Genomic DNA, 15,433 nt, shown 5'->3' on the forward strand with positions numbered 1-15,433 from the left:
TGTGCATTGAAACCTTAGTCAGCTGATCTAACAGTGTGATGATAGTCTTTTATATCAATACACTTAAAATATTATAATCTTCATCTGTTGTTTTGGAACATTTCACTGAGCTGGGTCTGAAAAGATTTGTGTGTGCACTACTTCGTGGTGGAGTACTTTGTACTTGGGGAATAGTGATTTTGAAAATATTACATACAGTCTTCAATTTAGTTCAGTACTGGTTTAAAACAGTAGAGGATTTGGCAGTAATCTCAACAGATAAAACCTAGTGCTGCTAATTAATCACTAAAAGGGCAATCGTTGCCCCAGTGATTTCAACAGGAGTGAGTTCAAGCACCAATATATCCCTTGAAGACACTAAAGTCAAACAGCATTGCTTAAAAGCAGTGTTGAATTTCTTTCTCTCTCCAAGCCTCCTGTGAAGAAAAATAATCTTTCAAGTTTAAAAAAGTGTACTGTAGTAATAAGTAATAACATTCCTTAAAAGCTTTTATGGTTTCCTTGCCTATCAAAGTGCAATATTTCTTTTACAGCCTGACTTTAATGAAGTTTTTCTTGACAAATACTGCAGACCAATCCCACATTCTTTGGAAAAAATAATTGAAGAGTGTGTATAACTTTCACCTATCCAGTAATAAAATACAGTGAATTTAAATGCCTGAGTCCCAAAATATCTAGAACGCAAAGTAAATGTTTATAAGTGAATCTCTTATTATGTACTTTTACTATTAAGTATCCTTTTCAAAAAAAATACAGAAATTAATGATGCCTGGGGAGATAATAATTCTAGAGCTGATGTTTACAGTTCTAATGCTTAGAGGATTTTTTTGAAATTAAATAATTAGGGTTGAACTAGTATAAAACCAGTAGTAATTAAGGTTGGCAGATTGTGTTAAGTGTAAAGAAAATGTGGTTAGGTCATAATATTGTAAGCAGAATAGTGCCTTAGAAAAGCAGATTACAATTCCAGTGATAAGGATAAAAAAAATCATTTACTCTTTCTTAAAGCTGAGTGCATCTATAGGAAATTGTTTCTGTTACAGTAACAGTCAGGTTTAACATTGTGGTTCTGACAATGTGGGCATGCAGCTCAGCCCAGGATCTCCAAGAAATAAAAGTAGTTTGAATACAGTTAAAACAATAACATTTTCATATGGGCTGTCCATCCAAAGTAACTTTGGCAAGGAAAATGTCTTTCTGCTCAAATGACATGGGATAATCCAGAAACAGTAATAAAGCTATTTCAAGGAGTGTGTTTCAGCATAAGTGGAGCCAGTGTGGGGAAGACAGCAGAGAGACACTATGAAATAAAAACATTAGGAGTTCTTTGCCTGATTTATGACTCTAAATCTTTGTAGGACTGAATGTCAGGAGGGGCAGCTGATATGGTGACTGAGATGACATTCCTCAAAAATTTCCAGGGGGTTTTGTTGGGTTTTTTGTTGTTTTTTTTTTACAGAAGACTTAGAACTTTTTTTTTCTTCCAGTGATCTTTCTTTAATTGCTGTTTGATACTGGACATCAACATCAAAATGGGCAATGAGAACAGTAGTGTGGAAAATCAGGTGAGTGTGACAGTGTGATTGCATCTTCTTTCCCTACTAGCCTAGAGCAAATTTTACAGAAATCAGTTTCACCAGTTGCTTATCCCACATTTATCTTCTGCTCCCAGTTACACTCATATTTAAGGCTCATTTATCATAATTGAAGGCAACTTTTTGTTTGGCAATGATGCTACTACATGGCGTCAGGGCACTATGCAGGTGGTTGCTCCCTGGGGGACAGGAGCCACTGAGGATCCCCACAGGGAGAATAGGGCTGCCTAATCCCACCTCCCCAGCCTGGCAGCAGGGCAGGCAGGGGACGGCTAGGGAGCAGCCTGGGGCAGCCCCAGCCCCAGGGCATCAGGCAAGTCCCTGAGGAGGACAGGCCAAGATGGGGCCGGGATGGCAGTCTGTGGGGGGCAGATAGCCAGGCAGGGCAGGACCGTGCTTGAGCAGGAGACCAACATCCTATGGCATTGCTAGGGATGATGTCCCTGGGAGAACTGAAATAGCATCCTGGGCCATGGGCAGGGTTGGGAGAGGCCCTGGGAGCCAGGCAATGCCTACGGTGCCCTCAGAGCTCTGACACACAATAGCTTTTTGTTGAGAAATGACCTTGCAATGTATGCTGATCCAGGAGTTTACAGCCATTTCAGAAGGGTGCATTGTCAGTGCATGTTGTTTGGTGATTTATTTTTAGTCTTGAAATGAAGGGATCCTGTATGGCTATGGGTAGTGGTGTACAATTACATTATAAGTTACTATGTTGATATAAACTTGAATAAAAATTGCAATTCATTGATTTCAACAGTTAAAATATCAGGACATGTTTCATTGTCTCTCCTGCCATATATTATGGTAGATGACAAAATGCATTAGGGTTCATTTTGCTTCCACTTCAGGTCTCAGCAGATGTGCTGTACCTTGTGCAATGCAAAGTGGACCCTCTCAAGGGAATCACTATTACAAGTTAGATTTTTTTCATAAAGAATTTTTTAGAAGAAAAATCTTCCATAATTCTTAATTGTTCAGGCCAAGTTAGCCCAAGGTTTGGTCCTAACTTTTTTCAGAGGTTGGGAAGAGGGGAATATGTTAGTTCCCATTACTAAGTAAGTAATGAGAATTTCTTCTCTATCTAAGCTTTCACTTAGGAAGTTTTTGAAAGTCAAATATATTTATTCAGGAGGCCTCCTGAGGCTGAGAAGACTTTACTTAAAAGTTATTGAAATTAAGAAATCTAATAAGTTCTTATTTTCTAATAAGGGAAGTAAGCTCTGTTCTCTTTTTCAGACTTTAAAAAACCAGCTAAATCAAAATACCACCACTACCACCACCCAAAAAAAGCCCACAAAAAAACCCCAAAGCAAAACAATAAATGCTAGAAATCCAAATTGCATTAAAAGTCACTATTAACAGAGAAATAACAAGAAGTATTAATAAAATCTTAAAAGCCACTTAAGCTGCTGAACAGCTATTGAAAAAGTATTGCTTAATGAATAGTGAACATTGTTACAGCCACTGAAATGTTTAAATACATTCATTTTTAGTCAGAAGTTCCCAAGGCAGATAGTCATCCTTATACCACCAAGCCAAGGAACACCGCAGGTAGCGGATGATGAAATGGGTTTGCATGGTTTGCATTTCAAAATGTTAGCATCAGGGTTGGCCGTTCCTCTTTTTATGTATCTGCTTCTGGCCTTGGAGTTTTTTGACACTGACTGCAAATTTGCAAGGCAGCTTCATTTAAGTTTTCAGCAAGTTGTAAAAAAAAAATATCTGTTTTTTTAACTTTTTTCTTTGATAGCAATCTCTGCTTTAGAGAAACAGTCTGTATTTGACCCCCTTTGCATGCTGCCTTCCAACTCTAACACAATTAAAATAGCTCAGTGGGTGGTGTTCTTATATTCAGTACCAATTGACATGAGTTGTTTTTGTATTTATCAGAGAACACCATTGCACAGCGCTAGCTCTCAGCTGAGTCATTTGGAAGCCATACACATGGTTTGCATTAAAGATGGGAGAGCCTGTGCTAAGTTTAGAACTCATTTACGAAGAGGGAAGGTCTGTGGAATAGATGTGCTACTATGAAGGATGTAGTAGACACTAAGAGAAAAAGTAAATACCCAATCTGTCTTGTAAAGATCAGCCTCTGAGGAAAATATAATCTAAATTTAGTCAAAATGAGCAAAGATAATATTTGGATAAAATAAGGCTGGGGCCAGCAGTATATTTAACAAAGTGATTTTACATATACTAACCATGTTGTGTTTCACTGTAACAGTACACAAAGTCCAAACTGCTGAAAGATTTTAGATTTGTAACCGGCCCTTTTCAGATAGCAAAGCTTGCTTCCAAACAAGGGTCTGTCAGTGGCACAGCTTGTTGGCTTATGCTGAATTAAATACAAGCTATTTTTGACATGCATTTTCCTTGAAAAGCAAAACTCCACATGAAGAGAAATGTGTTTAAATTGAAAAAGAAACAATCTAGAAGAACAGACATTTTGACCCAGTTTGACCCTTGAGATCCAACCTTTAGCAGGCAAAATACAGGGGTAGTAAATGAGGTATTCTTTAATGGGAAGCTATGAGAAGCACTGCAGTTCATGGAAGTGTCAGTCTCAGCCATTGTGGTGCCCATTAGACACCTTTATTCACCCAAATGCACAGAGGAATGGCAAGGTCTGTCATCAGGCTTTTCCTTGGCTTTTCTGGACAGCCAAATGTTCAAAAATCATCTACATAGCCATAAGAAAAAGAAAAAGCTCATAGTTTCATAGAGACAGATGTGTCTACGCACTTACTCAGCCTTAGACCTCTTGATAGTCTGGGCACAGATGCCAGCTAATAAAGCCACACTTAGAAATGAAACCAAGCTGACTAGAACCAACAAATCTGTTCTCGAAAAAGTTTGACTGAGGCATGTGGTCTGTGTGAGGGAGCATGAGCCCAGCATACTAGCTCTGCACCCCAGCCATGCCCACACTCTTCCAGGGGTTTGTGCAGTTAACTCAAGGACCAGCTCCCAAAATAACTATGCATTAGAGGATTATTATTGCCTTTCATGGCTGGTTTTTATCATGGCCTTCCATTTACTAGAGGGGCATCTGCTGAAGGGGAGGGTGGAGGATGTTAAAAAAAAAAAGAGCTCTCTGTCATTGGAAACATGAGTACAAAATTCTCTAAAGCTCAAATAGGCTGGATTTTCTAATATGTAGTAATCTTAACTGAGGTTTTTAACTCTTGCCACTTGGAGATCTGTCATCTTTCACAGCCTTTCTTGTGACTAAAGTCAGTTACCAAGTAATTGTAAAGCTCTTTGAAGGTGAAAACTGCTGCTGAATTGAAATTCTAGCAGTGCATATTTTATCCCACAGTTGAAAAGAGAATTTCAAAGTCAGTTAGACATAACTTATTTCTATATATTTTGTTTTATCCTTTCTTCTATATTTTCTGAATAAGTAAATAGCCAAAGCTGGTTATGCCACATTTGTTATTGTCTGTTTCTTTTTAAACAAATATCTTAATGTGTAGTTATCTTTTTTGTTCTTGTTTTCTGCTGTGAAATGTGTAAGATATTCAACACATGCATACTTTCCAAAGAGGCCACAACTTTTGAAGAGTCTATTTCCTGAAGCATCAAGCGTCAGTGTTCCTGCTAGGATTTCTCCATTTAGTTCTTACGAACAAATCTGCTGCACATTCTGCAGTTAATATTCTGCATTATTATTTTCCCATATTTCAACTTCCTTACGTCTATGCAAAATGACGGAACTAGTTAATTGGTACGGCTTTTCTGCCAGATCCCAGTATTATAGGGATCAGCAGAGAATGCACTGGGCACATGAGCAGCTTCCCAGCCTTCACTCTTCATTCCCACAGATGATAATGGGGCAAATTCCTCTGAGCTTTGGTGTTCATACTGTGTGTTTACATACTTTTTGAACAGTGCAATAACATTTGTATATATTCCATTGTTTATATTCAATTGGGAATAGAAATACATTCCCAGTTTTCTGCATAATAATTTTGCCTATGGCATTTTAATGAGGTATGCTGTTACCCTACATGAGCTTTTCTTAGCGTTTGTTGTGTCCACCATGATGCACCACTTTTATCTCAAAATTATTTTCTTTCATTTTTCCTTCTATTTCATCCATTGCAGATCAGGAATGCACAGGGCAGCAGAATGCTCCACAGTCGATGGCCAATGGCTACAGGCCAGTGTGCCCATTACTGCTTATGTAGTTCTAGCCCACCTCCAGTCACAATATTCATTAATACTTACTTCCAATGATAATTACTACTGGTCCAGTATTCTATGGTGAGTAATACCAAGTACTGGCTTGAATTTACACAAAAAGAACATTGTTTTCAGAGAATTATATGTCCATTTATGCAAATGCAGCAAATTCTGGGACACTTCTTACTGCAATGAATAATTAGTATACTTGTTCTTCCCTGTGAATGAAGGAGGGGGGATGAAAGAAGAATAAAATTCAAAGTTGTGGCAGGGTTCTTAATTTGAAAGCATAGTGAAAAGGAGGTTGGAAGACTGTTCCTTCTCTTCTGAATTAATGGTTAAAATTGCCATCGCATCTGTAAAGCTACTAGTATTTATAGTGGGAAATGCACACTTATGAGTACAGATGAAAAGGAAAAACATCTTGTATTTATAAAGAGCTTCTATAATTATTTACTACATTTCTCTATTTAGAAATAGTATGAAAATGTTGGACCTACATTTTCCACAGACAGGGGCAGTTAGAAATTGCTCGGTAAGCAAACTCTATTGACTGGGGAGCACAACAGAGTTTAGAACTCAACTTGGAGTGGATTTTCCCAATAGTACTTCATATGAATCTAACAGTATTTTCTCAAGTGTTTCATTGTTAAGCTGCTGAGAATCACTAGTCAGAAAGCTGCTCTAGCTAAAATTATATTGACTGACGATTGCAAGTTATGTGGTGAAGATTTTTTTTTTTTTCCCCAAGATCATCAATTTTATTCTCTCTCTCCTGCTGTATCGCATACACTTGCCATCCTTAAGAAAATAACGTAGGTACTCATCAGGCCTTCACCCAACTGTCAGGAAAGGGACAAAGTAAAATAAGAAGCTGCAGCAAGACTAGTGGAGTTGCAAAAGAAAATTCACAGGTTATTCTTGTCTCCTGAACATAAATCACATAAACGGATGGAAAGACTAGGTTAAAAAGAACCATGAAGCCAGTTACATAGCTATGCTTCACTTAGCCCTGTGCAAACTCATGCTACGTAGGTTCAAACTTAAGGCTTAAACATAGAAGCAAGTTGTTGAAAAGATACTTATGTTGACATTATGAGGCTCTGAAGATAAACAGCTTAGTGCCCTCAGTGGATTGGAAGGGTCATAAACACAAACAATGAAGCCTGAGGGTTTGAACTGCTCTTGCTGTAGCTAGAAGTTGTGTGTTTTGTGAAGAATGCTAAACCAAGGATAAGATGGTGACTGTATATAAATAAACTGACTATATATAAAAATACACACGGACAGACACACACACCCCACCACCACTTGCCACTGTTTATTTTTATCTTCACAGCACAGGTATTTCTCAGGAGGGAAAGCCACCTTTTTTTCCTCTAAGAAAAAGTTGTAGGTACTTAGGATAAATATTGTTGCCAGAATTTTTCAAATGCTGTTGTTACCACATCACACTTTGCTTCTTGTATTTGTAAGAAGCAGATTAAATGTAACTTTCACCAAATGCAAATTTTTGCATTCCTGTCCCTTTTAGGATTTTAATCGGAAAAAGCATGAGCTTAAAATTTTACTCCTGAGAGACAAATCAAGCCAGAACAAATAGCATTTTACACAATTACTGATTAAAGAAAAAAATTACTGTAATTGCAAAATTCTGTATGGAATTTCCCTTAAGGAAAGAGTCTGCTTTTTGCATCTGATCATGTCATAATTGCATCCAATTAATTAAGCAGTCATGATGTTTGGGGGGAAAAAAAAGTGGTCCTGACGGTCATCCCCCTCTCTAAACTCCCATACTCCAGCCGCTCTCAACAAGGGGCAGGCACTGAATAATGCAGGTTCCTGCACAAGTTGTTTATTAAGATCAGAATTTAACTCCTTTGCAATGTAATAAAACCAAATTTTAGTATAGTTATTGAGATCTTAACTGTCACGTGGAGTTCAAGCTTGGCCCAATAAGTCAGGTACCAATTTGTTACTGTCCCATGATCAGCAGTTTTGCTGACCAGTGTTTGCTGGTTTGATTGAAAAGTTCTGGTTGTTAAAGCAATATCTACTCACTATCTAATTTTTGTCTATTTTGGTACCGTTTCTTCAAATAAGGGAAAAACGGTGGTTCTCCAAGAATATAAAGACTGGAAAATCTAATTTGCTACTCAGTTACTGTACCTGCAGAACAACAAAAATAAAAAGCCAGAGGAACTAAAAGGTAGCTCCTAAAACCTGCTCTGTCTTTAAAAATTGCGACAGCCATTTTAAAACTATGATTTCCCAACTATGTGTCCTGTGCAATTTTGATTTTAGGAAATGTAACCTTTAAAACTAGTCTTTTTTCCACTTCTGTGACATAGACTGTGTTATTCATATTTCATTGGTATTGATTTCTAGTAGGAAATTCAGGAACTGTTTCAGGAACTCTTAAACTTGATAATTTTAAGAATCTCAGCAAGCCATTTTCTGGTGTCTCAATTCTGTTTCCAAGGAACAGAATTAATGCTGAAATACAACAAAAATAACAAAGAACAGCCTATTGATCGAGATTGTGGATGAACAACTTTTCAGTCCCTTTCTCTGCAACCAGTCCTGCAGCAAAATGAGCAATTGCTGCAAAGCAGTACAGAGAAACCTTTCCAAAGACCTCCATGTGCATGTTTTCCTGCTTGATGCTAGCCTGCTCAGCCGTACACGTGTGAGGTGTTTGACTGAGGGCACATGTGGCCAACTGCCCCTAACGGGGACCATGTGTCCGTCCTCCCAGTTCAGCCAGCTTGGCAGCTGATCTGAAACTGGAGCCCAGGTGCCACAGGGCTGACCTTTGCTCTGCGTCCCAGCATTCACCTGCACCGCCACTGCCTGCTCCCATGCCTGCAGAGAAGGAGGCACCTGGGAGTGAACAGTCAACACTTAGAGCAGGCAGACTTTAAAAAAAGCTATTAAAAAACCCTGAACTTTTAGTGGAAGATATGGAGAAATATAAAAGGTAAGTTCTGGTTTACTGATTGAGACTTGTAAAGGATCATTCCAGCTTCCTCCCGCGCCCCCCCCCCCCCGGTAACCAGAGGGAGTTGGAGGGAATGGAAATTCAGTGTAACTTTTCAAAGTTTACTTTCAGCTAGTCAGAGCTATGGCATGTTCCAGCAACTGCTATAAAAGGATGCGTGTTTAATGGAGGAATGTTGCAGAGGGCAGATGTAATAGGAAGCAGCAACTTTTATTGAGTGAAAGGAGAAAGGGGAATCAAATGAAATTCACTTATTTGAAGGGGCTTGAGCGTGAATGCTAGGCTTTAAATCCAGACCCAGTTTGTGCTTTGTGATCAGGAGTCTGGTGGCTTGTTGAGAAACACGAGGCTTCTTGAATTGCTGTAACACAAGTCTGTGGCACTGCCTAGTGCTGTTGCTATGGCTTTGAACCAGGAAGGGAGAGACAGTGTTTTGGGAGCCGAGCTGTCAACAGGCTCCCATGTAGCATTAAAGGAATTTCTTTCTGGCATGATAACTGTAGCCAGAGTACAGCAGCACAGGACACATAATCCTTTTGGCTACAGTGTTAATGGAGTTCTCCTGGTTTGGTTTTGTTTTGGGGTTTTTTTTGGGTTTTTTTTTTTAAACTTTTAAGCTCCTGTTCAAAGTCATCAGGCAAATGAAGTGATCCTGTAGATTTACTTTGTGCTCTTGCAGAGTCCACTGCTTGTGGAAAGGTTTAATGCAAATTATATTGCATATTTCAGGAGAATCAGTTTTATTTTATTCATTTAAATAGTATGCTGTCTTAAATGAAAAAAAAAACCCTGTAAACTGTTTAGTTTTCCTTCTGTTGTTTTTATAATCTCTCTGACAAACTTGGTTTGTTTGTTGTTTCTTTTTTTAATTAAACCTGGGCTTGAAGAAAAAAACTTCTGAGAACCTCTGTATTCTGGTTCTTAATATAATTGTTTCTTTAAGTCTTTCAATAAAATAACTTTTTATAATCTCAGAATCCTTTTCAAAAAGGAGTATACTACATTTGAAATGAATATAGAGCAAACTTAGCTACAGGCTTCTATAGTAAATCACTTTAGAGGCTGTGTTGAAACCTCAAAAGTAATTTATTTAGCAGCAGCTTTCTGATGATGCTTGTGAACAAAACATAGTCTTTCTAATTGTTTTCACAGATGTTAATTAAAAATAAAAGCATGCTCTGCAAAGCTAGTTCAACACTCGATTTGCATAACTAGCTTAAATTTGAAAAAAATGGAGAAATTGAATTATGTTTCTCTGCTGGCTGGCACAGATTCACAGAGCATATTCTTTTATGATGATTAAATTAATACATTAAATGTAGACCAATGCATCAAGCTTTCCTGTATCTTGGAATATTAATAGTTCCTTTTACATTTAAATATCTACATCAAGACTTATTTTAGATTATTGTTAAAATCCTCCTTTGAGCGTCTTTTGAAAATATACTTTCCTGGCCATGTGTGTTCTTGCCTTACTAGGTAAGCGGGCAACTTTGCTTTTCCTGACAGCCTGTAAAGAAAGAAGAGTGTCAACAATTCAGACTCCGCTCCAACATTGCAAAGTTTGTTTTAATGTGGGTTAAATTTGATCATGTTTGGAAGTGGAAGAATGAGAGTCAGATTTTTCTGTGGCCAATGATAGTTGCTAAGGGATGGCTGGGAGATGAACTGTAACTTCTTAAACATAAAAATATTAGATCACTGAAAGCACAAAACTATTTAAAAGCCAAAAAAAGTCAAAACCAACCAAGCAACCAAAAAATCCCACCAGCACCCCAACCCCCCAAACAACCTATGGAAAATGTTAAAAGTAGTCTTCAAAACAGTGCACGTGACTACCCTGTTTTGTTGTGATCACTCTACTTGCCTTCTCAATCTGCCCCTCCCAGGGTGTGATATTAAGACCTAGTGTAACAGCTGATAAAATCACTGGGACATGGGTGCTCCCCTGCATCTAATATGGGAACATCCTAGTTTTGATAAGATGAAGTGTTCAGGTATAGCAGGCACTTAAATGTCTTTGTGATATAGTTAACTTGTGAATTATGAGGATGAACAGTAGAAGTAAAATCCAGCAAATTTTAACCAAATTTATTCTGGCCCCAAAGTGTTTTGTGGAGTGCCAGACTCAGGGAGCCAATGACAAATGAGCCTGACTCCATGTTACAGTTTCAAATTGTCCTGAGCTGATTGTACTGATGGCTTCTAAGTACCTAGGAGATGTAACCACTGACTTAGGTCTCCTTGTATTTGTTAGCGCTCTGAGCTTTGGTGGCAATGTGCCTTTGGGTTTATTATACAACAGTCTGATTAGTAGTGTTTCTTTTTAAAGCCGTAATGGAGCCCGTGTTGTTGATTAAGTATTTGTTATCATGTGGCTCATGGGATTAATGGCTCTGGTGGATGGCAATCCAAAGGATACTGGTTCTCTGCACAGAAAGGAGTTTTATTTTAGAGACCTGTGCACAAGTGGCATCCCTATTATGCTGTGGCTCCAAAAGTGGGATGACTGCAGGTCAGTAGAACAGAGGTTTGTAACCTAAAGGAGCTCTTTGAGTTAAACATTTGACCTTGTGAAAGAGAAATTAATTAGAAGCAATGTGTGGGTACTAAGTGTGCAGCATGTAAGTGCAGTAAGTTAATGACTTAATTATTTGCTGTGCTCCTTTCTGCTGTGAAAGGTGACAGAGGCTTCAGAAGAAGGAGGCCAAACATGTAGCTCTTCATCTTCTGAAGAGAGCTGTGAGTTATTATTCCTCCTGCCTAGCATCCAAATCAGCTGGAGCAAATTTGAGATGGTGGTAGTAGAAAGAAGGAATAATAAGGAATTGGTTCTCACTGCTCTTGCCAACTGCTGGAGGCATCTGGACAAATTTGTAAATTGGCCTAATTTCTTGGGATTCTTTGTGTGGTTCTCCCTACCCTCCCTGCCCTTCTGGGAAAGGAAAAGAGGTCATTTTTGTCTGCAAGTGGCCTAAAAATTATTCTTAATTTGGCTGCTACTGTGAGGCATTCATTTTTGGCCCACCTCCCAGACTGATCCAACTATAGCTCTTGCAGTTGGACATGATACATTGACCAAGTAAGAGCATGCTACCATGGCTGCCTCGCAGGGCTTGATGTGAGTTTACCAACCTGCTGCCTTGCTCTTGTCTTTCTTCCCTGGTGGGCCAAGGCCAGTGCATGCTCTGAAGACTGACTCTTCTTGGGGTTGGGCCCATCTAGTTGGAGGAGTTCCTTTTCTGCCAAGATACAAATACCCCCACCTTGGCTTCCTTCGTTTTCTAAAGGCTAACTGGCAAGTGGGGTAGGCTCTGGGGTGTGGGTATAGTGGTAGTCTGTGAGTGGCAACTGGGCCATGGACGTGCTCCAGCACGATCATGTATGGCCCCAGAAGTCACTGGTTTTGTTTATTGAGTTTTTTTCTTCGTAATGTAATAACACATTTTTTCATAGTTCTTTCTCTCTGCACACATATTTACGTACTGAAATAAACTCTCCATGCAAACTTTCTCATGCAAACAAAAGCAAAGCTGCCCAAAACATAGCATCAAAAGCAAAACAGAGCCCTGTCAGCTAGGTAAGATCTACTTTTTTCTTTTTTCTTTTTTTTTTTTTTTCTGGCTGGAAGAAACAAATTTCCTTGTATAAATCTTGATGTTCTAGTATTTTTTTGCTGTATACTGTGGTTTTGGGGCCAACATCTATAGCTAAATAAATATTCCAAATGCCAGATGTCAGCACATGCTGGGTAAGTGCTTAATAATCATGAAACCAAGAACCCTTGGTCTATCCCAGCGGAAAGCGGTGTGATAAAGGAGACTTCTGCAAACAAAGCTGTAGTGAAGGGGTTCCTCCAGGGGAAGGCAGAGGATATGAGAGTTAATCAAATTTGCCTTAAGTCTAAAGGAAGTCTTTTTCTATTTTCAGTATGCCCTGACCTTTTCAATTGCTCATTACATGGGCTTGTTGTGTCCACCGGGTGTCCCTCACTCCTGGCTCTGAACACAAGAAGCCTTTGGTTGTATGAAAGCACACCATGTTCATGTCCAGAAGTGTACTTTTGTGAACAATAGCTTTCTGCAATTTATTGACTACTTCTATAACAAAATAAACCTAAAAACTGAAAGTAAAAAAGCCCAAGAGATCAGGTGGAATTGTGTACTATGCTTTTCATCTATGACATCATTCTGAAGCAGTTCTCCTGTTGTCAGTCTGTACACTTATGTGTCTTTACATTAAGTGTGCCTTAGGCTTTTTACAGTTACAGTCAATAATTAAAATAACAGTGCCTGTATGTTGAGGGTGATCCGATGAAGCCGTTTTCCTTCTCTTTCACTATTGCTTGATGTGCCAGAGGATTTGAAGCAGAGCTTCTTCATTCAGGTGTTATTTTTGCTTTACACTTAATTGTTTCTCGCCAGTTCTTTTGTTGTACTTGAAGAACATCCCCAGCTACTCTTCAAAGCAGCTCTTACCAGTTCTTTTTTGCCTTCTGAAGATACTTCTGCAAAAAATAATAATCACCAGGAAGATGCCACTACCTGTTGTAAGCAGCCCCATAGGAGTATTGTAGAACCACAGGGATTTGCAGACACACAACAAGTGACAGTCCCGGCACTTGCACAGGACTCTCTTCTTCCCTGGAGCAAAACCAATAGTTTGCAAGAGAAACAAAACAAAACAAAAAACCAGAGTCATGTTTACAGACATGTAAAGGCTTATCTTCATGGATGAAGATCCATCACCTTTAAGAAGAGGTGATGAAGCATTGCCATATTTGTGTAATAGCATTTCCGTAGCTAGCACTACAAAAACTGCAGCATTTCGTGTAGTAGTTATTATAGAAAAGCAACATGGTGAAGAAACAGGCCTTCCATTGCAGTTCAGAGGCATTCTGAGCTTTGTTGAAGTGGGAGAGAGAGAATCTGGACTGGGATTCAAGTGCTGGGTCTTGACTGACATTGGCTTTATCTTCAACTTGACTCCAAAGATACTGCTAATATTATGAATGTCAAAGTTTATAGCCTTTTTCCATACTCTCTCATTTTAAATTTGCTTAGCAAGGTAGCGTTTGCCAGGCTTAGAAAAAGAGAAGATGATACCCTCCTTGGGTCAGTAAAGGCCTTGGCTGCTTTAGAACAATTGTTGCATTCTTCTCTCCCCCTTCTTTTCCTAGTACTTATTTTTGGCTCAACCACTTCCTTCTGTTTTTCTGTAGTTAAGAAAAAAAATGGCTTGCCTTTGGAACCTGTAAGTTCCATTGAAGTAGTGAAATCTACCACAGGAGTTTTCTGTCAATGGGCAGAACAAAACTCCTCAAGCTTATGTAGTCTCAAAAACAGCAGTAGCTATTTAAATTGGGTTATTTTTTCATTCATTCTAGAGCTCTCTACAAGATTCAGAATTAGACCAACCTCCTGGTAATGGGCATGGTTTAAAAAGGGCCCCTCAGGAAAACAGCACAGAAAGATCTGGAGGTCAGGACATCCCTATTCTTCTTCCTGCTGCTGTGCAACATGATGAGAGCATATCCCCATCAATTCCAGGACCTACAAGGTAAGAAATCAAGTTCCTTCCTGTGAATAGAATTGAAGCCTTGCTGCTGTTGACAGCTGGGAGCTGTTCATTAAGTTTCTGTTTGCCTGTAACTGATATTCAAAATCTATCATCCTGATGGATGATGATGATGCAGTCTTCAAAATAACCTGATAAAACAAGACTACTTACTGCTTACCAAACTGACTTTCTTGCCTTACTGCATAACTATAAACAAGACTTCAGCTGTTGTAGTAACCCTTGATCTAAACTTTCTATTCTTTTTGCTCATACTAATAAACTCTCATCTGACAAAGAGAAACATTGAACAGTCGTTTGTAGTCATGTATAATTGTGAAGATGTAATTGTAAACAATTGCGAAATGCTGTGCTCAGCTCTGTATAACAACCCTACTACAAAACACCAACCCAGCTAATATTTATTAGCATTGCACTCTTCTAAATGTCTTAAAATTTACCTGATTTGGTGATATACATATATATGTATGTATAAAAATACATAGGACTACTTTCAGAGTTAAGGTATTCCTCAGTGCTATTAAGGATGGCAGAGGGTAACATAATCTGGATTTTATTAAATATCCCAAAAGGAGTATTTTCTCTGAAGCACTAATACTTTTTACTTGAATGCCTGAATTTTCCCATGCTACTAGGGTTTTCACCTGCTGCAGTGAAGAAATTCTCTGATACCAGCACGATTTTAACATAGGGCTGAATACTTTCCAGATCATCAGTGTTACCTGGGATAGAATGAAAAATACAGCTTCAAAGGAGTAGCAGTAACTTGCTGATAAACATGTAGGATTTTTAGGCCGTGGGTATGTTTTTAAGTTTTTTCACAAATTTTCTTTAAGATTGGAGAAGTCACTGCAGAAAGATTTGCCACATCCTTTTCAAGTGGAGTATGTGTGATTTGGGCCTTTTTCTGTTTCCACCCATGCTGGCTACCATTTCTGATTGCCGCTGATTGAAAAATGTAAACTTGAAAAATGTAAACTTGAGAAATTAAAAACAAGAACAAACAGTAGTCAAGTAAAATATTTAAAATGCTGTTAAGTTAATGCTGTCCCAGGAAATAAACTCTTCT

At 38.6% G+C, this 15,433-nt stretch overlaps 1 protein-coding gene across 2 annotated transcripts in view; it reads left to right on the forward strand.

The window, feature by feature from the left end:
- Positions 1-1,493: 1,493 nt before the first annotated feature.
- TACC2 (transforming acidic coiled-coil containing protein 2) overlaps positions 1,494-15,433 on the forward strand; it is a 129,567-nt gene continuing 115,627 nt past the window's right edge. For both annotated transcript variants that reach the window (XM_027805479.2, XM_055720123.1), the window contains exons 1-2: positions 1,494-1,565; positions 14,174-14,346. In XM_027805479.2, the coding sequence (XP_027661280.2) occupies positions 1,533-1,565; positions 14,174-14,346 (206 nt within the window). In that variant the 5' untranslated portion in view covers positions 1,494-1,532. The remainder of the gene's footprint in view (positions 1,566-14,173; positions 14,347-15,433) is intronic.

The sequence above is a fragment of the Falco cherrug genome, chromosome 9 (genome assembly GCF_023634085.1).
Source record: "Falco cherrug isolate bFalChe1 chromosome 9, bFalChe1.pri, whole genome shotgun sequence".
NCBI classification, from domain to species: domain Eukaryota; kingdom Metazoa; phylum Chordata; class Aves; order Falconiformes; family Falconidae; genus Falco; species Falco cherrug.